The sequence below is a fragment of the Mobula hypostoma genome, chromosome 5 (genome assembly GCF_963921235.1).
Source record: "Mobula hypostoma chromosome 5, sMobHyp1.1, whole genome shotgun sequence".
Taxonomy (NCBI): domain Eukaryota; kingdom Metazoa; phylum Chordata; class Chondrichthyes; order Myliobatiformes; family Myliobatidae; genus Mobula; species Mobula hypostoma.
The window spans coordinates 72,686,745-72,709,503 of NC_086101.1; the positions used below are offsets into that span (position 1 = coordinate 72,686,745).

Below are 22,759 nucleotides of genomic sequence, written 5' to 3' on the forward strand. Positions count from 1 at the left end.
AGATAGTAGGGGACCGAGGGTCTAGTGAGATGGAGGAACTGAGGGAAATACATGTTAGTAGGGAAGTGGTGTTAGGTAAATTGAAGGGATTAAAGGCAGATAAATCCCCAGGGCCAGATGGTCTGCATCCCAGGGTGCTTAAGGAAGTAGCCCAAGAAATAGTGGATGCATTAGTGATAATTTTTCAGAACTCTTTAGATTCTGGACTAGTTCCTGAGGATTGGATGGTGGCTAATGTAACCCCACTTTTTAAAAATGGAGGGAGAGAGAAACCGGGGAATTATAGGCCGGTTAGCCTAACATTTGAGGTGGGGAAAATGCTAGAGTCAGTTATCAAAGATGTGATAACAGCACATTTGGAAAGCGGTGAAATCATTGGACAAAGACAGCATGGATTTGTGAAATAAAATTCATGTCTGACGAGTCTCATAGGATTTTTTGAGGATGTAACTAGGAGAGTGGATAGGGGAGAACCAGTGGATGTGGTATATTTGGATTTTCAAAAGGCTTTTGACAAGGTCCCACACAGGAGATTAGTGTGCAAACTTAAAGCACACGGTATTGGGGGTATGGTATTGATGTGGATAGAGAATTGGTTGGCAGACAGAAAGCAAAGAGTGGGAATAAACGGGACCTTTTCAGAATGACAGGCGGTGACTAGTGGGGTACCGCAAGGCTCAGTGCTGGGACCCCAGTCGTTTACAATATATATTAATGACTTAGACGAGGGAATTAAATGCGGATGACACGAAGCTGGGTGGCACTGTTAACTGTGAGGAGGATGCTAAGAGGATGCAGGGTGACTTGGATAGGTTAGGTGAGCGGGCAAATTCGTGGCAGATGCAATTTAATGTGAATAAATGTGATGCTATCCACTTTGGTGGTAAAAACAGGAAAACAGATTATTATCTGAACGGTGGCCGATTAGGAAAAGGGGAGGTGCAACGAGACCTGGGAGCCATTATACACCAGTCATTGAAAGTGGGCATGCAGGTACAGCAGGCGGTGAAAAAGACGAATGGTATGCTGGCATTCATAGCAAGAGGATTCAAGTACTGGAGCAGGGAGGTACTACTGCAGTTGTACAAGGCCTTGGTGAGACCACAACTGGAATATTGTGTGCAGTTTTGGTCCCCTAATCTGAGGAAAGACATTCTTGCCATAGAGGGAGTACAAAGAAGGTTCACCAGATTGATTCCTGGGATGGCAGGACTTTCATATGATGAAAGACTGGATCGACTAGGCTAATACTTGCTGGAATTTAGAAGATTGAGGGGGGATCTTATTGGAACGTATAAAATTCTAAAGGGATTGGACAGGTTAGATGCAGGAAGATCATTGCCAATGTTGGGGAAGTCCAGAACGAGGGGTCACAGTTTAAGGATAAAGGGGAAGCCTTTTAGGACCGAGATGAGGAAAAACTTCTTCACACAGAGAGTAGTGAATCTGTGGAATTCTCTGCCACAGGAAACAGTTGAGGCCAGTTCATTGGCTATATTTAAGAGGGAGTTAGATATGGCCCTTGTGGCTAAAGGGATCAGGGGGTATGGAGGGAAGGCTGGTGCAGGGTTCTGAGTTGGATGATCAGTCATGATCATACTGAATGGCGGTGCAGTCTCGAAGGGCCGAATGGCCTACTCCTGCAGCTATTTTCTATGTTTCTATGTTTCTATTTCTAATGCCACCACAATCTCTAACACGACCTCTTTCAGAACCCTAGGGTGCAGTTCATCTGGTCCGGGTGACTTATGTACCTTCAGGTCTTTTAGCTTTTTGAACATCTTCTCTCTTGTAATAGTAACTGCACCCACTTCACTTCCTTCCCACATTACAACATCAGGCATACTGCTAGTGTCTTCCACAGTGAAGACTGATACAAAGTACTCATTTTGTTCATCAGCCATCTCCTTGTCCCCTGTTATTATTTCTCCTGCCTCATTTTCTGGCGGTCCTATATCCACTCTCATTTCTCTTTTGTTTTTAACATACTTGAAAAAATTTTACTATCCACTTTGATATTATTTGCTAGCTTGCTTTCATATTTCATCTTTTCCCTTCTAATGATGTTGCTCTCTGTAGGTTTTTAAAAACTTCCTAATCCTTTATCTTCCCATTAATTCTTGCTTTGTTTTATGCCCTTTCTTTTGCTTTTACAATAGCTTTGACTTCCCTTATCAGTCATGGTTGTACTATTTTACCATTTGAGTATTTCTTCATTTTTGGAATACACATTCCCTGCACCTTTCTAATTTTTCCCAGTAACACACACCATTGCTGCTCTGCTGACATCCCTGCCAGCAGCTCCTTCCAACTTACTTTGGCCAGCTTCTCTCTCATACCAGTGTAATTTCCCTTACTCCACTGAAATACTGCTATATCAGACTTTACTTTCTCCCTATCAAGCTTCAAGCTGAACTCAATCATATTGTGATCACTGGTTCCTAAGGGTTCTTTTACCTTAAGCTCCCTAATCTCCTCCGGTTCATTACGTAACACCCAATCCAGTATAGCTGATCCCCTAGTAGACTCAGCTTTGGGCCCCATATCTAAGAAAGGATGCGGTGACATTGGAGAGGGTCCAGAGGAGGTTCAAAAGAATAATCCCTGGAATGAAAGGGTTAACATATGAAGAGCGTTTGGTGGCTCTGGGTTTGTACTCTCTGGAGTTTACAAGAATGGGATTGGATCTCATTGAAACTTATCGAATATTGAAGATACAGTGGATTTTGAGAGGATGTTTCCAATAGTGGGGGTGTCTAAGACTGGATAGCAAAACCTTTGAATACAAAGACATCATTTTAGAACAGAGGTGAGAAGGAATTTCTTTGCCACAGTAAGCTGTGGAGGCCAAATCATTCGGCATATTTAAAGCAGAGGCTGACAGGTTCTTTATTAGTAAGGGTGTCAAAGGCTATGGGAGAAGGCAGGAGAATGAGGTTGAGAGGGAAAATAAATCAGCCATGGTCAAATAGCAGAGCTGAATTGATGGTCTGAATGGACTAGTTCTGCTCAGAGATAAAGAGCACTTTAAAGATAAGAAATATAATGTGCAAACAGAGTATTTTCTTTTATTCATTTCAGTCATTCCCACTATTCAGAAAATTTACAGAGACGGCTGAGTAAAAAAAGGCTCGAAGGATCATTGGGGACCCAAGTCATCCTGACCACAAACTGTTCCAGCTGCTGCCATCCAGGAAGTGGTAACGCAGCATAAAAGTCAGAACCAACAGGCTCCGGACAGCTTTTCCACGAGGCCATCAGACTGATTAATTCACACTGACACAACTGTATTTCTATGTTATACTGACTGGCCTGTTGTACATAATATTTATTACAAATTACTATAAATTGCACATTGCACATTCAGATGGACACGTAACGTAAAGATTTTTACTCCTCATGTATGTGAAGGATGTAAGAAATAAAGTCAATTCAATTCAATTCATTCAAACAAAAACAAGGTATTTTTATGGCTTTGAGAGATTTATTACTATTCTACAGAGTACAAGGTTATTACAGACAACTGCAAATCAAGATCTTATCACAGCTTTTCCATTATTCAGTGTTACCTACTTAGGAATTCTTTTGTGTGCTATGCAGTTTTGAGCAGTACCTTTAATTAAAATGGAGACAGAATCACAGTCACCGCAAATAGAACCCAATACAGTAGGCTGGTTGTTGGATGTAACAGATGGACAATTGTTAAACCACCAACCCCCTCCATATACCTCTGCACAATTCACTGTGGGATTCCCATCATTGTCCTTATCTCTAGTAGAAAACATCATGTTATCAATATGAAGCAATTTCTTATGGTAAGAAGTAATATTGTTGACGGGAGCCCCCAGCCTTAATGCGAAATTATTAGCTGACCCATCAACATTAAAACCGTCAAATTTAACTTCATCAGAGTCTTTACCATGTTCAAAGATAAATTTAACCTCATAGCGCTGTTGCTCTGTGATTTGGTGAAGGTATGTAACTCCAAGCCAGTAGTTGCTGTTTACATCACCAAAAGTAGTTTCATATTCTGACCATGTTTTCTGGACGGATAAGGTACTGCCTTTCACGAACCTTTGCACCAGAATCCAACCACCATTTTCATTTTCCATATCACAGTAGACCAACAGAGGTGAACTGTCCTTGGGCTTAATGGCATAGATTCCACTGCGCTGACTCCCGAAACGGCTCGATGGCGTGCAGTCTTGTTGAAGTCGCACTGTTAAATCAACGAGATTGCACAGGGTTATACCTTTTTACCCACAGGTGGATCTGTGTAATACAAACCAATCAAACATGAGCAAAATACTACAGACGTTGGAAACTTGCACAGAAACCAGACAGTGCTGGAACCGCTGAACAGGCTGTATGGATATCTGGAGCAATAAAATGAAACAAGAGAAATGGAAAGAGCGAGATACAGAATGAGGATCGAAATGTTGGGAAATTCCTGAGTATTAATGCATTTTCTTTCTGCAAAGATACTGTCTGACTTGCGGAGTATTTTCAGTATGCTTTTCTTACATATTTAAAGTAACAAAAGCTGCACATCTGCTTCATGTCCCCAAAGGTTAGACCATAAGACTATAAGACACAGGAGCAGAATTAGAGAATTCAGCCTATCGAGTCTGCTCCACCATTCCATCGTGGCTGATTTATTATCCCTCTCAACCCATTCCCCTGCCTTATCCCAATAACCTGTGATGCCCCTTTACTAATCAAGAACCTAACAAATTCCACTTAAAATATACCGAGTTGCTTGACCTCTGCAGTTGACTGTGGCAATGAATTCCGCAGATTCACCATCCTCGAGCTAAAGAAATTCCTCCTCAACTCTTGCATCCAAATGCAAAGCATCAATAAATATGGTATTTGATTGCATTTTACAATTGCACTAATCAAAAATGCTTCCTAGTTCTTGGAGCAGTTTTCCTCTTCATTGATCAAAAGTAACATAAACAAATATACTGGTTTATTAACAAAAATAAGAAAGGTCATTGTTTTGGAGAAATATCCCTTTGTATCAAGTTGAGACAGAACCAAAAACAAATGGCTGAATATTAGTATAGTTCTGTGCCAACATAATAAAGAATAAAATTATCTTGGGCATTTCTGGAATGTCAACATGATACACACTGAGTGGCTACTTTATTAGGTATCTCCTGCACATAATAAAGCGACCACTGGGTATATGTTCATGGTCTTCTGCTGCTGTAATGCATCCACTTTAAGGTACAACACGTTATGTATGCTGAGATGCTCTTATGCACACCACTTGTAACGTGTGGTTATTTGAGTTGCCATTGTTTTCCTGTCTGCTTGAACCAGCCTGGCCATTCTCCTCTGACCTCTCTCATTGACAAGGTGTTTTCACCCACAAAACCACCGCTCACTGGATGACTTTTGTTTTTCACACCATTTTCTGTAAACTCTAGAGACTGTTGTGTGTGAAGATCTCAGGAGATCACACCATTTCCCTGTTGGAGACTATCACTGCACTTTATACTGCGTATCTTGACATAAAGTCAAGATATGGCCCAATTACACCCAATTTTACCTCCAGTAGAAAATCAGAAATATTTGTTATCAACACAGACAACTCAGACATCACATCCATACAGCTAAGGTGATTGAATTGTGAAGGTGTGGAAAGCAGACACTAAGACCAAAGCTAATTACAGTTATTTACCATTTCTGTGTTTGCTGTCCTTTAAATTCTGAATTTGCTGTTTCTGTTCAGGCGAAAATGCATGTGCATTCACAACATCCTTGAGAAAATTAGAAAAATCACGAGACTCAGCCGAACGTTTTCCAATCACAAAGATTGTAAGAAGAAACGAACCCAATATTCTATGGGAAACCATGCTTCAAAGCTGAAATAAAGGTAAATAATATTCATTAAACATTTCAATAGTTAATTCTTAAGCAAATATAAACTACGTCTTAAATTAAGACAACTTACGAGTGTTGATCCTTTATCAAGGAGCTGGTGGAAACATATAGAGTAATTCCTGCAACCTCACTGCATTTTATACCTCAAGCAGACTGGATGTAAACTCATTAACATGGTGAATATTTACACAGGTTTTATTGACCAATCTGAAAGTTTTATTGTCAAGTACACACCTTAACAGCTTGAGTATACTGGTTGGTAATAACTGCTTATCTGTTGTAGTATAAAATCTAAAAATTCCTTTGCATTCAGAAATTTCCTCTACTGAGATTAAGCAATATCCAAAACATGGCTTATCAAAGTATGAATTGTAATTCTTCTGGGGTTCAGAGCCAAATGGTGGATAGGGCTAGCAGAAAAAAAACTGCAAGCTGATGTCAGAGCTGTAATCCATTAGACCATTAGACATAGGATAAGAATTTGGCTATTTGGCCCATCAAGTCTGTTCCACCATTCCATGATGGTGATTTATTTTCCCTTTCAACCCCATTCTCCCACCTTCTCCCCATAATATTTGACACCATGACTAATCAAGAACCCATCAACCACTTTAAATATACACAATGACTTAGCCTCCACCACCATTTATGACAAAGTATTCCACTGGATCACCACTGTCCGGCTAAAGAGATTCCTCCTGTTCTCTGTTCTATAGGGACATCCTTCTATTCTGAGGCTGTGTCCCCTTGTCCTGGACTCCCCCACCATAACAAATATCCTCTCCACATCTGCTCTGCCTAGCTAGTGTTCATGGGTTCATGGACTATCCAGAAATCTCATTCCGAATCAATAGGAACTTCATAGCATTAATTCAAACTGCAGTTCAAAACCCTCCACCCTTCACTCAAGGAAGTATATAGTTGACTTGGAGCAAATACCGATGAGGTTCATGAGATGCATTTTTAATTTAAAGCGATTATTTCATGAGGAAAAATTGAGTATATTGGCCCTGTATCACAGGAATTCAGAAGGAGGGATCATCTTTCTGAAACTTATAACAACATGAGGATCCTTGACTGGGTGGTTAGTGGGAAGAAATCCAAATTGATGAAAGAAAGAGACATTTGGTTAAAAACTGAAATGGAAAAGAAATTGTTCTCTCAGAGAGAATTTTCTTACTTGGAAAGCTATCGATGTACTTCTGCCATGGATGCTCACACACGCAGCTGTGAAAGGAAGAGGGTTATGCATGGGGTTAGCAACCCCATCCTGTAAAAACACAAAGCTGCAGAAATGCCAACAGAAGCTCCATGTCCTCGTCCCTGAGAGAGAAAAGATCTCCGAAGACGGGTTACACCTGGGAACAATTCGAGGGACTGGCCCAGGACAAAGTGCTGTGGTGAGCTGCTGTCAGTGGCCTATGTCCCAGCAGGGGTTATGGAAGGCTGTCCATGTGGAGTCACTGAATGTGCACAAGACTGAACAAGATTGATATTTAGGCTGCAGAGGAACCAAGAGAAGTAAGGAAAGCACCTGGCAGGAAAATGGAATCATGGCCAATCATATCTGTCATGACCGTATTAAACATCCTGCTCCAATTCCAGTGCCCTGTGTACATCCGAGGGTAACAAGGGGGATGATTTCTGAAATGTCGGCCTTTCTCCACAACAGGCCCACGCACTGGGTGTGTGAATGGACTGTTTCAACAAGAGACCAATTGGGAAATGTTTTCATATTTGTGTGTGCATATGGATTTATAAATATATTTGATTAAGTACCATCTTAACAGATCTAACAACTAAGATGACATCTCAGATGAAGGATTGTCTAAGGGACAGAGGCTGTGGAGCTATGGAAAATGGGGCTGTGTTTCGGGCTGTAGAGAATTACACAGTCAGTGTCACAATTACTCTGCTGTCTTAATACTCTGAACCAAGAGTCATTGAGTTCTTCAGCCCATCTAGTCTGTGCTGAACCATTAATCTGCCCAGTCCCATTGACCTGCACGCAGACCAAAGATCTCCATACCCCTCTCATCCAGTTACCTATCCAAATTTCACTTCTATGTTGAAATTGAATCCACATCCATCACTTCCACTGGCAGTTCGTTCCACATTCTCACCACCCTCTGAGTGAAGAAGTTTGCCCTCAGGTTCCCCTTCAATCAGGGGTTCCCAACCTGGGATCTACGGACCCCTCAGTCAATGGCAAGGGTCTATGGCATAAAAAAAGGCTTTGAACTCCTGCCTTAAATATTTCACCTTTAACCCTTAGCCCACGACCTCTAGTTGTAGACTCACCCAACCTCAGTGAGAAAAGCCTTCTCGCATTTTCCCTCATAATTTTGTATGCCTCTATCAAATCTCACCTCATTTTCCTATGAATGCAGCTTAACAGAAATAGGAAACTAATTTTGAGGCTGTGATTTGTAGGCAGTTCAGCCAGTAGAGATATCATCCTCAAATATATCTTGCTAATCAGTCTAATAATTTTGTATGTTTCAAAATTATCGCCCTCGTTCTTCTAAATTGTGGAGAGTACAGGCTCAGCATGCATAATCTCTCTTCAAAGTAAGGTTCCCCCAACACAAAAATCTATGTCTCAGGAATTGGAATTGGTTTATTACTGTCTCATGTACCAAGGTTGGCTATCATCATACACGTGATAGGCTGAATGGCCTCCTTCTTTATTGAAAATCTTTTTTGATTTCAGTTTCTAAGTTCAAGTTTACTGTCATGGAATTGATCTTGGTTTATTATTGTCTCATGTGCTAAGATGCAGTGAAAAGCTTGTTTTGTATGCTGTTCATGCAGCTCAGATCATTGCACAGTGCATCGAGGTAGAAAAAGTGTGCAACGTACAAGATGAATGCAGAATAAAGTGTAACAGTTGCAGAGAGAGTATAATGCAGGTAAACAGGAAGGCACAAGATCAGATGCTGGAAATTGGACCAACACTCACAAAATCAGCAAGAGCAGTTTACCCTACCATCTCTCAGAGGCTGGAGGGTAAACTGTCCTTACTGGGACTCAGCACTCCTCCATGTAACTGGATCTTGAGCATCTTGATGGAAAGGCCGAGTTGTCAGCAATACCTCACACCCTAACACACTGTGCCCTTGTGCCCCTCAGGGTTGTGTACTCAGTCCGCTGTTGTTCACGCTGCTGACTCACAGCTGTACTGCCAGATCCAGATCATCAAGTTCACTGATGACATAACAATGATGAATCATCATACAGAGAGGAGGTCGAGGTGGCAGAACAACGACCTGGGTCTAGATATGGACAAGATGAAAGAGATGACTGTGGGCTTCAGGAAAGTACAGGTCAACCAATCTCTATTGCACATCAGTGAAGACAACAAAGCTCATTGGTGTGCACAACACAGATGACCTTACCTGCACCCACAACAGCTCCTCACTAGTCAAGGAGGCACAGCAGCATATTTCTGAGGAAACTGAGGTGGGAAAGGCTCCCCGCCCCCTTTTAACAACTTTCTGCAGGAGCACCATCAAGCGTGTTCTCTCTGGCTGCATCATTGTGTGGTTAGATGCTGCAAGACCCTACAGAGGACAGTAAAGAACCACTGAGCGGATCACCACAGTCTCCTTCCCCCCTACTTATGACATTTATCAGGAGCTTTGCATATGCAGGGCCCAAAGCATTGTTGAGGATCCCTACTGCCCATCCCACAAACAATTTGACCCACTACCATCAGGAAGGAGGTGCAGGAGTGTCAGGACTGGGTAACAGCTTCTTCCCTCAGGCTATGAGACTAGTGAGTACTCTGCCACCACCAAGGTCTCCTCACTAGGACAGCGAGCTGTTTATTGTTCACTGTTTACCAATATTCAAAATACAGGCATTTTGAATTATATTTTATTAACTTATTTATGGTAATATTTTGGTTTCTGTGCTGGGTGTGAAATATGTTTTGTGGGTGCACTGTAGTCTGGAGGAACATTGTTTCATTTGTATATATGTATAGTCAGATGACAATAATCTTGAACTTGAACCTGAAAATGCTGGAGGAACTCAACAGGTCAGGCAGCATCTATGGAGGGAAATGAACAGTAGATGTTCTGTGCTGAGACAATTCATCACAACTGATAAAAGGAGAGTCTCTGTACAAAAGGTCGACTCTTTATTTCCCTCTGACCTGACCTGCTGGGTTCCTCAGTCAACTCAATGAATCTTAGTTACATTTCCTCTATTGCAAAGTCCTTCCTTATCATTCCCAAGGGGATGAGACTTGTAGAAAATATCCCAGCTGGGGTGTCACCAGAGCTCTTTGTCATTTCTATACGGCTTCTTAAGTCTTGCAGTCAGTTTTCTCACAATAAGGGCCATTTATCTAATGTACCTCCATGATAACTTTAAGCAATTCATGTACAAGGATACTAATTTCATCCAGAGCATCATTTTTTAAAAATTTCTCATTATTGAAATAATATTCCAAGATTTTCCCCAAACTGGATGGCCTATCTCTTTCCCTGACAAAATCCACCCACCATGGTCCTCATGCCATTCTCTACCTCCTGGAGCATCTCTGTATCCCCTTCCTACTCACACTGCTGCCATGCTTTATATCATCAGCATTGCAGCCAGTCTCATCCAAATGAATAGGGTAGCTTGTGAGTATCTGGGCCCTAGCACCAGCCCCTATGGAATGCACTGAGCCTCCAAACCCAACATACCCGCTGACCTGCTGAGTTCCTCCTGCCGATTGTGTCTGGCTTTGGATTCCAGCATCTGCAGTCTCTCAGTGTCTCCATCCTTTGTTTATTGGAGAAATGCAGAGATTATTAAGAGAGGTAAGGTTAAGTGCATGATATCAAGCAGAGCAGATGGTGTTGGAGAGGCTGTACTGATAATTGTAGATCCTGGCAATAAATGTGGGAGAAGACCAAGCACAGTGTACCCAGTTCAGAGTGCAAGATTACACATCTCCAAACTTTCTCTTCCAGTCACTCCTGAGTGTAAATATCATCAATGCTTACAGTACAATGCAATTACTTCAGAATGTCAAATGCTGATACAAAAATGAACCGGGACATCAGCGGGTGCACACGTATCTTTATGCCTTCTGTGTCATAATAGTCCTATGATAAGACTAGGCAGGCTAAGTATTCAAATTACATCTTAAAGATTAAAAACTAGCTTTACTTGCCATTTGTACATTGAAACATACAGTGAAATGCATCATTTGCATCAAATCAATCAGTGAGGATTGTGGTGGGCAGTCTCAAATATCACCACTATTCCTGCACCAACATAGCATGCCCTCAATGCAGTAACCCTTGCCACGCGTTTTGGGAATGTGGGAGGAAAGCAGAGCACCTGAAGGAAGCACAGGCAGTCACGGGGAGAACATATCAATTTCATATAGGCAGCGGTGGGAACTGGATCCCGATCGGTGGTCACTAGCGCTGTGAAGCGATTGCACTAACTGCTATGCCACTGAGCCACTATTTCTTAAAATAGCAAACCTTGCATACTCTGCATCTTTCTAGTATCTCATACAGTGCACCACTGCAATAAATACAAGAACGGACTGTAGTCCAGGATCAGCTTCAGCCTGGAACAAACATCTGCGATGTCTTGTGCTTCACAAGATGCAGCAGTGTGGCGATATTCGAAGTTCAAAGTAAATTTATTACCGAACTCTGCTGTAAATAAGCCACATACACTACACTGAGCTTCACTTTCTTGTGGGCATTCACAGGCAAATAAATACAATAGAATCAACGGAAAACTACAACAAGCAAAGACTGACAAACAACCAAGTGCAAAGAAAAAATTGTGCAAATACAAAAAAGTAAATAATCATAACATAAGTATAGAGAGAGAGAACTGCTAACTAACTAACTGAGAACATCAGTCGGAGAGTCCTTGAAAGTGACTCCAAATGTTGTGGAATCAGTCCAGAGTTGAGGAGAGTGAGTAATCCACACTGGTTTGGGAGCCTGACGGTCAAAGTGTAATACCTGTTCCTGAACCTGGTGGGGCATCTTAAGGCAGTTGTACCTTCTTCCTGATGGCTGCAGTGAGAAGAGAGCATGGCCTGGATGGTGGGGGTCGTTGATGATGATTGCTGCTTTCTTGTGGCTATGCTCCTTGCAGGTGTGCTCAATAGTGAGGAGGACTGGGCTGTAGCCACCACTCTTCGTATTGGGCATCGAAATGGCTCTGCCCACCAGGAGGCACAGATTTAACATGCAAATCATGTTTAAAATGTGAACAGCACATTAGTGGAAGTCACAAAGTCCCACTGCATGACAAGTTTCACAACTACTTGGTTCAGTGACTTGGAACCCCATGGCAAACAGCGGTGGAATTTAATCCTAATCTTACAGCGGGTGCAGTAAAGCGTTAGGCTACCGCACTGCCCCTATCGATATTACCATGCCAGATCTGCTAATATTAACTGTTCACAGATGTTTTAAAATTTGGTGGGTTTTTGTTCATTTTCTCCGGAGCCTGTTGTGACAAACATGGTCGGCACAAACCTCGGGTGCTATGATAGTATTTAGCACGTGTTTAGCACGGCGCGATCTCAGCGTGGAGCACTGGAGTTCCGACCTCCATTCTGGCACCATTGGTAAGGTGCTTGCATGTTCTTCCTGTGAACACCCAACCCCACCCCCCCCACCCCCTGTGGTTTTCCTCTGGTTTTCTCCCACAGTCCAAAGAGACACAGGTTAGTAAATTAACTATTTATTGTAAATTGTCCTGTGATTAGGATAGGGTTGTCCTTGTATCCCTAATAGGCTGTCCAAATCCAACCTTTTACATGGATTGTAGTAGTTAATTATAACCACTCCCTCCCCTCTCTCCCACACTTCCACCACTATGTATTCCTGATCATCTCCTTTTTCCAGTACCCTATCTGGTATACCTTGCTTGATTAACATAGCACAACCCCTCCTCCCACTAGATTTCTATCTTTCCTTATCATTGTATACCCATATACCACAAAGTCTAAAATTGGTTTCAACCAAGTTTCTGAATACGCACTGTTACGTACCCCGTAACTGGGTTGCCAAACCAGCAGAAATGGATCACTCAGTTGGAGTCTGGATTACTAGAACTAAGAAAGTTTTATTAAAGAAACAAGCAACACAGTAGTCGAAAGGATAATAAATGCAACAGTTCAGCAATGATAAACACACATGTGCACACAATTAAGATAACAGCATCAATCAAGCTCTATCGTTGTCTAGGGATAAATGACCAATTTCAAAGTGACACAAAGTTCAGTCCAATTTAGCAGTTCAGTTTGCAGTAACCGTTGCCATGGCGATGGACAACGTGGGGGGAGGGAGAGAGAGAACGGGAACGACTGATCATTCAGAAACGGCTTCCACTCGCAGACCTGCGATATTGCTCACAAGCAGCTTTCCGGGCGGGTCCTTTGTGATGTCACCTGAGGTCACCGACTGTGACCCCTCCTCCAGATGCGGTCAATCCTCTGCAGTGAACCCGGCACCCAAGCAAGGGTGGACACACACCGGGTTCCCGCTGATCGTACCTTTCCACCCTGTGCGTTTAAGGTCCGGTACTTCCACCGACTCGTGCGAGGCGCACCGCTTCCAGGGTCTCGTTACCTCGGGTGTCGTGTGTGTCCTGCCTTAGCGAACCTGTCCCTTTTTATCCCCCTGCTGGGGTATCGCCTGTCCATCACCTCAACCAGTTCAGGGTTCAAAGGGGGAGCCGCTCCAGACAGCTCTCTCTCCCGTCCCTTCATTACACATCTTCAGATCGCCTGTCCATCACTTCAAACAGTTCAGGGTTCAAAGGGGGAGCCGATCTTGGCAATACCCAGACTGATGGCTCCTTTATTAACATCTCCACATGCTGCTTCATTGTTCCTTATCTCTCCTTCCCCTAAGGACAGGTGGCAGACCAACTGCTGATGCCACTGATGCTAACCCAGGCCAGCAAACATCTTAATTTTATGTGTATTCTCGTCACAGCACTACATCCAGTTTTACAACCATTTCTTTAATAAAGTGCTTGAATTCCTGGCTATTGGCCAGTAAGCTCCTTGCATTCCATTGCAAAAGAATCACCATAATTAGTATTAACCAACCCATGACACTTCCTGGCTTGACTGATTAGTGAGGTTCTCCCTCACTTCCTCCCATCTCAGTCCTACTAACCCTAAATGGTTCACTGCTGCTTTGACCACCAGCTGAATTTTGTCACTTTTTGACTTTACCTCAGCCATACTATTAATCACTCCTGCAATGAATGTTACCAGAGCCTTTTTGACTACATAAATCCTGTCATTTTTTCTTTGTTGCATCTCTCACATCCTCATTGCTCCCTGTTCATTAAGAGTATTATTCTGTTCTCTTGACATTCTTACAGCTTCTGCATAAGTGATCTTTCCTTTCACTCTTATTTCTTGAATTTTAGTCTCCCGTCTCATAACCTCACACCCACTATATGCAACATTATGAGCTCCTCCACAATTGCAGCATTTTGGTTGAACTCCTGTTCCGTACTTTCCATATTCATGATCACCCCCACATCTAGCACACCTCCACTGCCTTTTACAGTTTTTAGCCACATGTCCAAACCTTTGACAATTATAGCACCTGAGTGGCTTTGGCACATACACCCTTACTGGGTAACTCATGAAACCCAGGAACACCTTCCTTGGCACTCTTTCTTCTTTAAATTCAATCACTACTGTTTCACATTCCTTTTTTACTCCTTTGTTGTTTTCAATCTTTGAACATTCATTACTCTTCCTCCATTGATATTCCTCTTTAACTCCTCCATATTTACACTCATTGGTACTCCCGTGATCACTCCTTTACATCCACTGCCATTTCGTGCTCCCACCCTCCCTGTGTATTCCACCTTGCATTTTCCTATCTCTTTTATCTTGAGTGCTTTCTCAAGTTGTTCCTCGTTCGTACATCTTACCAATAGGTTGCCATCATTAAGGACTTCTGCTAAAAATGGGGGTTGGTGGGAGAGTTTTTAATTGGATAAAAGATTTTTTGTTTTGTAGAAAAATTCAAGTTTGGATTGGATCAGAATTATTAAGTTAGTACATAGTGGAAAATGGCACACCTCAAGGTAATGTGATTAGCCCATTACTTTTCATCATTATGATCAATGATGTCTTCACAAAAGTACCAGTGGATATAGGTAGGTCGCTGTTTGCGGATGATGGGGCCTTGTGGAAAAGAGGCAGGAACATGGAGCATATAATCAGGAAACTACAAGGAGCAATTGATGAAATAGTGGAGTGGGGTTATGACTGGGGATGTCGAATTTCAGTAGAAAAAACTCAAACTGTATTTTTCACCAGGAAAAGAATTGAAGTAGGGAAGAAGTTAAGGATGTATGGGGTTGAATTAGAAAGGGTTGGATCATTTAAATTTCTGGGAGATATATTTGATTCACGATTAACATGGGCAGACCATATCAGGAAAGTTGAGGAGAAATGTAAAAAAGTAATAAATGTGATGAGATGTTTGACTGGTAGGGAACAGGGAGCAAGTTGTTCAGCGTGGAAGAGAATGCATGTGGCTTTAGTGAGATCTGTGTTGCACTATAGAAATATAGCATATGGATCAGCAGCTAGGTCTCTTATAAGGAAACTGGATGTGATTCAGGCTCAGGCCTTGAGAGTGTGCAGTGGGGTTTTGAAAACATCACCAGTATCAGCCCTACAGGTAGAAGTGGGAGTAATGCCTTTGGAACTAAGAAGGATGCAATTGATGGCAAACTACTGGGCTAATTTGCAGGGACACAATGATTCTCACCCTGCAAAAGGAGTGTAGCAGGAGTGCTGGGAAAATGGGAGGTTTCAGAGGGATAACTTTAGTCAGGTAGGGAATGATATGGCTAAAGAATGTGGAGTGTTTGATCTAAGGATAAGTCCTTCAGTAGTTTATCTGGTTGTAGCTCCATGGAAGCCTGACATAAACTGGCATTTGTTAGAGGTAAAAAGGAAAGGAAACTATAAAATTGATTTGGTAAGCGCATTTAACTGTCATGTGATGGAAAAGTATAGTGATTATACTCAGATTTATACGGATGGTGCTAAGGAACCTGAAATAGGAGTGATGGGGTTTGGGGTGGCTATACCAGCAAAAGAAATTGGAATCAGCAGAAGGACATTTAATAAGTTAGGGGTGTTTTCAGTGGAGATGCTGGCAGTGTTGGTTGTGTTGTGATGGGTGCAGAAAGCTAGACAAGTCAAAGCGTTGATATGCTCTGATTCATCCTCAGTTCTAGCAAGTTTAAGGTCTTTTCACTCTAACAGTTGGCAAGATATACTTTATGAAGTCCTTCAGTCAGTCAGAAGAATTGCAGATCAGGGAGGTCAGGTAAAATTTCTATGAGTTCCAGCACATATAGGGGTGAAGGGGAATGAGAGGGTGGATGAGTTGGCAAAGAGGGTGTTAAAGAAAGAAAATATAGAAATGTGCATTAGTATCAGTAAAGCAGAGGCTAAGTGTGTAATCTGGGAAAAAGATCAACCAAATGTGGCAAGAAAGATAGGACAGGGAGGGGAAAGGGAGGGGAAAGGGAGGGATTTATATCAAATACAAAGAGTGTTGTAGGTACTAGAGTAGGTAGTGGATACAGAAGAGAGGAAACTGTGCAGAGTATGTTAAGGCTGGGGCATTGTGTATTAAACAAAACATTGACAGGATTGTGTGAAGAATGTCAGGAAGAGGAGTCAGTAGAACATGTAGTTCTGAGTTGCAGGAAGTATGGGATACAGAGAGAGATAAGGGACTTGGGGCTGCAGGAATTCACATTGAAAGGGTTGCTGGGCATGGGTGAGAGAGCACAGGTTAGGGTAGTTTTAGTTTTCTTAAGGGGTACAGGGGTTTTTTATAGGATATGACCGATAAGCAGGAATAGGGTACTAGGATGGCCAAAGATGGGAGGATAAAGTGTAGGTTAGGGTATGTGTGTGTGTGTGTGTGATTGGGTGAAGGGATTTAGAATGTAAGTCTATTGAACACTCTGGAGCAGAAGGTGGCGGTAATGCACCATTAAGCTGGGTGCCAAGCACCGTAAAACAAGATGGAGAAGAAAAAGAAGGGTAGGGTTAAATAGATGTTTTGGCCAGAAGGGCCTGTTCCACACTGTATCTCGAAATAAATATTGATTCTAGTAAAAGAGGTTTGATAGATTTACTGACCCTGTTTCTCTTTCCACGGATGCTGCCTGAATTGCTGAATTTTTTCATCATTTTCTGGTTTTGGTTCAGCTATAACCACTGGCAAAAGGATCCTGACGACTGGAATATGATATTTACGTAATATTAATCAGTGGGGATTTAACTGGAAATAGGCAGAACCATACACTGCTGACACAATTTGAGATCATTAGAGAAAAAAGTCTTTTGTACATATTTACACAAGGGTTTCCTGATACAAGTCCTTCAGGTTTCCAAAAAGCCTTTTCCATTCAAGGGTTCCTAACCTGGGCTCTATGGACCCTTCAGTTAATGGTAAGGTTGCCTGGCATAAAAAAGGTGGGAACCCTTCCATGATCTCTATCTCCCAGTAAGCTTTTCTGGTATATACCCATTTCAATCTTCTTATTCTTAGATAATACAGTCTTGGTGTTAAATGCAACATTCTAATTATTAAGAAAAAGAAAGAACGTTGGAGTTTAATTTTTCTTTTTTTTTGGTTCAATATTTCCAGATGGAAGCTACATCTATATCTCATGAAATTGATATGGAAATTAGGAATTCAAAATTGAATAAATAAGGTTCAGCTTGAGCAGAGTTAACCAACTGCAATGATCTCATTGTATCTTGTGATCAAGACTTGTCATCATATATGGCTTGCTGTTTATGTGAAAGATTAGAATCAACACACTTTTATCTTTTTATTGCTATTGCTTGGAAGTAAGATAAAAATGAACAGCTACATTGCAGCTACCAGCATTAGCAAGCTGTTAATGTATCTGTTTAATTATCATTTGATATAAGGTTTCTATATTTGTTTCCAAGATGTGAATATCAGTTATTGCTCATCCAGAGATTGGGTAAGGACAATATCATCTGCAATGGAAATTGCATCCAGCTCACTAGACGTTACTCAAATAATTGTGTTCGGATGAGTTCAAATAGTTCTGATTATAGCAATGGGAAAAAAAATGATTACCACCACTCATCCAAGAGCAGAGAAATAGACATCAGTCAACAGCACCTATCATCTTTGATACAGGTAACATACACACTCAGAGGCCCTTTTATTATGTACCTCCTGTGCCTAATAAAGTGACCACTGAGTGTATGTTTGTGGTCTTCTGCTGCTGTAGCCCACCCACTTCAAGGTTCAACGTGTTGTATATTCAGAGATGCTCTTCTGCACACCACTGTTCTAACGTGTGGTTATTTGAGATACTGTAGCTTTCCTGTCAGCTTGAACTAGTCTGGCCATTTTCCTCTGACATCTCTCATTAACAAAGCATTTTTACCCACAGAACTGCCACTCGCTGGATTTTTTTTTTTTTGTTTTTTGCACCATTCTCTATAAACTCTAGAAACTGTTGTGTGTGAAAATGCCAAGAGATCAGAATCTTCTGAGATACTCAACCTATCTATCTGGCACCAGCAATCATTCCACTGTCAAAGTCACTTAGATCACATTTCTTCCCCATTCTGAAGCTTGGTCTGAACAACAACTGAACCTCTTGACCATGTCTGCATGCTTTATGCATTGTTACTGCCACGCGATTGGCTGATTAGATATTGGCATTAAAGAGCAGCTGTACAGGTGTACCTAATAAAGTGGCCACTGAGTGTATGTGAGTGGTAATACAATCACTTGCTTTTAGTAATCAAATTGAAAGCTGATGTTTTGTTACAATGCCAAATGCTCTAGGAAAGTCATGGCTGACAGGAGGCCTGAGTTATAGGGAGAGTTTGCCCAGGCTACGCCTTCATTCCTTGGATCGTGGGAGCATGAAGGACAAAGTTCTAGAAGTGTTTACAATTACGAGACATAAGAAAGGTGGATGGTAAGAGTCATTTCTAAAACTAGGGGACATGGGTCTAGAATGAAAGAAGAAAGATGAGCAACATCAGAACACCTTGTATTCTGAATGGGTAGCCTCCAATCTGATGGCATGAATGTCGATTTCTCCTCCCAGTAAAAAAAATTTCCCTCCCCTCCCCCTCTTCATCTATGCTCCACTCTGGCCTCTTACCTATTACCCCCGGGTCCCTTTCTTCCATGGTACACTCTCCTCTCCTATCACCCTCTTACCTCTTCTCCCTTACCTATTACCCCTGGGTCCCTTTCTTCCATGGTACACTCTCCTCTCCTATCAGATTCCTTCCTTTCCAGTCCTTTACCTTTTCCAAGCACCTGGTCTCACCTGCCACCTTCTAGCTATCTTCCATCCCCTCCCCCCTCCTTTTTATTCTAGCATCTTCCCCTTTCCTTTCCAGTCCTGAGGAAGAGTCTCGGGCCAAAATGTCGACTGTTTATTCATTTCCACAGATACTGCCTGACCTGCTGAGTTCCTTCAGCATTTCGTGTGTGTTGCTTTTGGATTTCAGGTCAAGTCAAGTCAAGTCACTTTTACTGTCATTTCAACCATAACTGCTGGTACAGAACATAGTAAAAATGAGACAACATTTTCCAGGACCATGGTACTACATGAAACAATACAAAACTACACAGAACTACGTAAAACAACACAAAAACTACACTAGACTACAGACCTACCCAGGACTGCATAAAGTGCACAAAACAGTGCAGGCATTACAATAAATAATAAACAAGACAGTAGGCACAGTAGAGGGCAGTAGGTTGGTGTCAGTCCGGGCTCTGGATGTTGAGGATTCTGATGGCCTGGGGAAGAAACTGTTACATAGTCTGGTTATGAGAGCCCGAATGCTTTGGTGCCTTTTGCCAGATGGCAGGAGGGAGAAGAGTTTGTATAAGGGGTGCATGGGGTCCTTCATAATGCTGTTTGCTTTGCAGATGCAGCGTGTGGTGTAAATGTCTGTGATGGCGGGAAGAGAGACCCCGATGATCTTCTCAGCTGACCTCACTATCCGCTGCAGTGTCTTGCGATCCGAGATGGTGCAATTTCCGAACCAGACAGTGATGCAGCTGCTCGGGATGCTCTCAATACAACCTCTGTAGAGTGTGGTGAGGATAGCGGGTGGGAGATGGCCCTTTCTCAGCCTTCTCAGAAAGTAGAGACACTGCTGGGCTTTCTTTGCTATGGAACTGGTGTTGAGGGACCAGGTGAGATTCTCCACCAGGTGAACACCAAGAAATTTGGTGCTCTTAACGATCTCTACGGAGGAGTTGTCGATGTTCAGCGGAGAGTGGTCGTTCTGTGTCCTCCTGAAGTCAACAACCATCTCTTTTGTTTTGTTCACATTCAGAGACAGGTTGTTGGCTCTGCACCAGACTGTTAGCCGCTGCACCTCCTCTCTGTATGCTGATTCATCGTTCTTGCTGATGAGACCCACCACGGTCATGTCATCGGCGAACTTGATGATGTGGTTCGAGCTGTGTGTTGCAGCACAGTCGTGGGTCAGCAGAGTGAACAGCAGTGGACTGAGCACACAGCCCTGGGGGGCCCCCGTGCTCAGTGTGATGGTGTTGGAGATGCTGCTTCCAGTCCAGATTGACTGAGGTCTCCCAGTCAGGAAGTCTAGGATCCAGTTGCAGAGGGAGGTGTTCAGGCCCAGTAGGTTCAGCTTTCCAATCAGTTTGTGAGGAGTGATTGTGTTGAATGATGAACTAAAGTCTATGAACAGCATTCGAACGTACGTGTCTTTTTTGTCCAGACGGGTTAGGGCCAGGTGGAGGGTGATGGCAATGGCATCGTCTGTTGAACGGTCGGGACGGTACGCGAACTGCAGGGGGTCCAGTGAAGGGGGCAGCAGGGTCTTGATGTGCCTCATGACGAGCCTCTCGAAACACTTCATGGTGATGGATGCGAGTGCAACGGGACGGTAGTCGTTGAGGCAGGACACTGAAGACTTCTTCAGCACGGGGACGATGGTGGTGGCCTTGAAGCACATAGGAACGGTGGTGCTGCTCAGGGAGATGTTGAAGGTGTCAGTGAGAATATCAGCTAGCTGGTCTGCACATCCTCTAAGCACTCTGCCAGGAATATTCTCTGGTCCAGCAGCCTTCCGTGGGTTGACCCTGCACAGGGTTCTCCTCACATCGGCTACGGTAAGACACAGCAGCTGGTCATTTGGAGGAGGGGTGGTCTTCCTTGCCGCCACATCATTTTCTGCCTCAAAACGAGCGTAGAAGTTATTCAACATACCTGGGAGGGAGGCATCACCAGCACAGTCAGGTGATGTTGTCCTGTAGTTGGTGATGTCCTGAATGCCCTTTCACACGCACCGCGTGTCTCCGCTGTCTGGAAGTGGCTGTGGATTCGCTGGGCGTGTGCACGCTTTACCTCTCTGATGGCCCGAGGCAATTTGGCCCTTGCTGTTGTTAGGGCTGCCTTGTCGCCTGCTCTGAAGGCAGAGTCACGGGTCCTCAGCAGTGCGCACACCTCTGCGGTCATCCGGCTTCTGGTTAGAGCGGCTAGTGACGGTCTTGGCCACAGTGACGTCATCGATTGAGAAGGGGCCTGAGGAGCAACTTTTTTAACCCAGCAAGTGGTCCATATATGGAATAAGCTGTCGGAGGAAATAGCTGAGGCAGATACAATCTGAGAAGCTATTAGCGAGGTACACAGAGAGGTGGGGCTGTATGCAGGAAACTGGGACTAACTGGGTGGGCACAATGGTCAGTGCAGACTCAATGGGCCGAAGGACCTGGATTCATGCTTATTTGCTCAATGGCTCAGAGACTCTTTATGTGATCTGTTCAAATTCCCACAGCCTACTGTCCAGCTTACAGTTCCCATATTGTCTTCATCAGCCAGCTCTGAATCCACAAGATCCAAGTGGGAGTAGATCATTCTAAATCCCAAGCAGCTGTTAACACTAAACCTTCTCTTGAAGTATCTGCCTCACATTCATTTTCAGTCGTTCTTTTATCCAGCTCATCTTTCCATTATAATCTCTCTTTCTGCTTGATTTTTCTGTATCTTCATAATACATACCTTCATTTCATTCTTTAATTGCAAGTTTATAGAAAGTCTCAGTACACATGGTTAGATGAAAGTACCAAATCTGTTTTAGTTCTCTACTGCATACAGTTCACTCTTTTCACATAGTTCTAAATTACTTTAATTTCATCTCAAAGCTGAAGATAGCTGTCCATTTTCTTATCCCATTGAGAGCCAAAGATAAAGTTTTGAAGGTTATAGTTGAATTACAGAATAAGGGAAACACAAAGAGCAAACCAGTAAAGGTCGAGGTTAAAAACATGATAAAATATATCCCTTACTCACTCTTCCTTCAGTTAGTCCTGACGAAGGGTCTCGGCCTGAAACGTCGACTGCGCCTCTTCCTATAGATGCTGCTTGGCCTGCTGCGTTCACCAGCAACTTTGATGTATGTTGATAAAATATATGAAGTAGATTCCCTTCAAAGTGTAACTAATATTCTTGAATAGGAATTGCCGATATATCTTCCCATGACATAAATAAGACTGCATGGTTGTCAGTTGAAGTCCTCTTTGGTACTATGGTGACAAATTAAAATTTGCTCACAAAACAATTCTGAGTGTAATGGGCCAAATGCTTGTGAGAGGAAGTTCATCTATGAATTGCAGATTGCACTGAGTAATGTCAATTGTGACATTCCACAGTCATAATCTTAAAATGTAGCGCATCAGTGTTAACCTTCCTGTGTGCTTCAGGAAATTGATAAGGAAAGACATCTTAATTTTGAAAATGACCAAAGGGAACATCAAATCACAAAATAAAGTCTATTAAA

General features: G+C 42.7%; 1 protein-coding gene across 2 annotated transcripts; it reads right to left on the minus strand.

Moving 5' to 3' along the window:
- Positions 1 to 3,474: 3,474 nt before the first annotated feature.
- Positions 3,475 to 22,480, minus strand: LOC134346826 (fibrinogen-like protein 1-like protein). Of its 2 annotated transcripts, none has more exons than XM_063048532.1 (3): positions 22,273 to 22,480; positions 5,690 to 5,873; positions 3,475 to 4,219 (listed from the first exon to the last, which is right to left on the minus strand). In XM_063048532.1, the coding sequence occupies exons 2-3, from the start codon at positions 5,862 to 5,864 to the stop codon at positions 3,570 to 3,572; spliced, it is 825 nt and encodes a 274-aa protein (XP_062904602.1). In that variant the 5' UTR covers positions 5,865 to 5,873; positions 22,273 to 22,480; the 3' UTR covers positions 3,475 to 3,569. The 2 variants fall into 2 exon arrangements, with proteins under 2 accessions (XP_062904602.1, XP_062904601.1); XM_063048531.1 differs by lacking the exon at positions 22,273 to 22,480 and adding an exon at positions 5,963 to 6,044.
- Between the last annotated feature and the right edge of the window lie 279 nt (positions 22,481 to 22,759).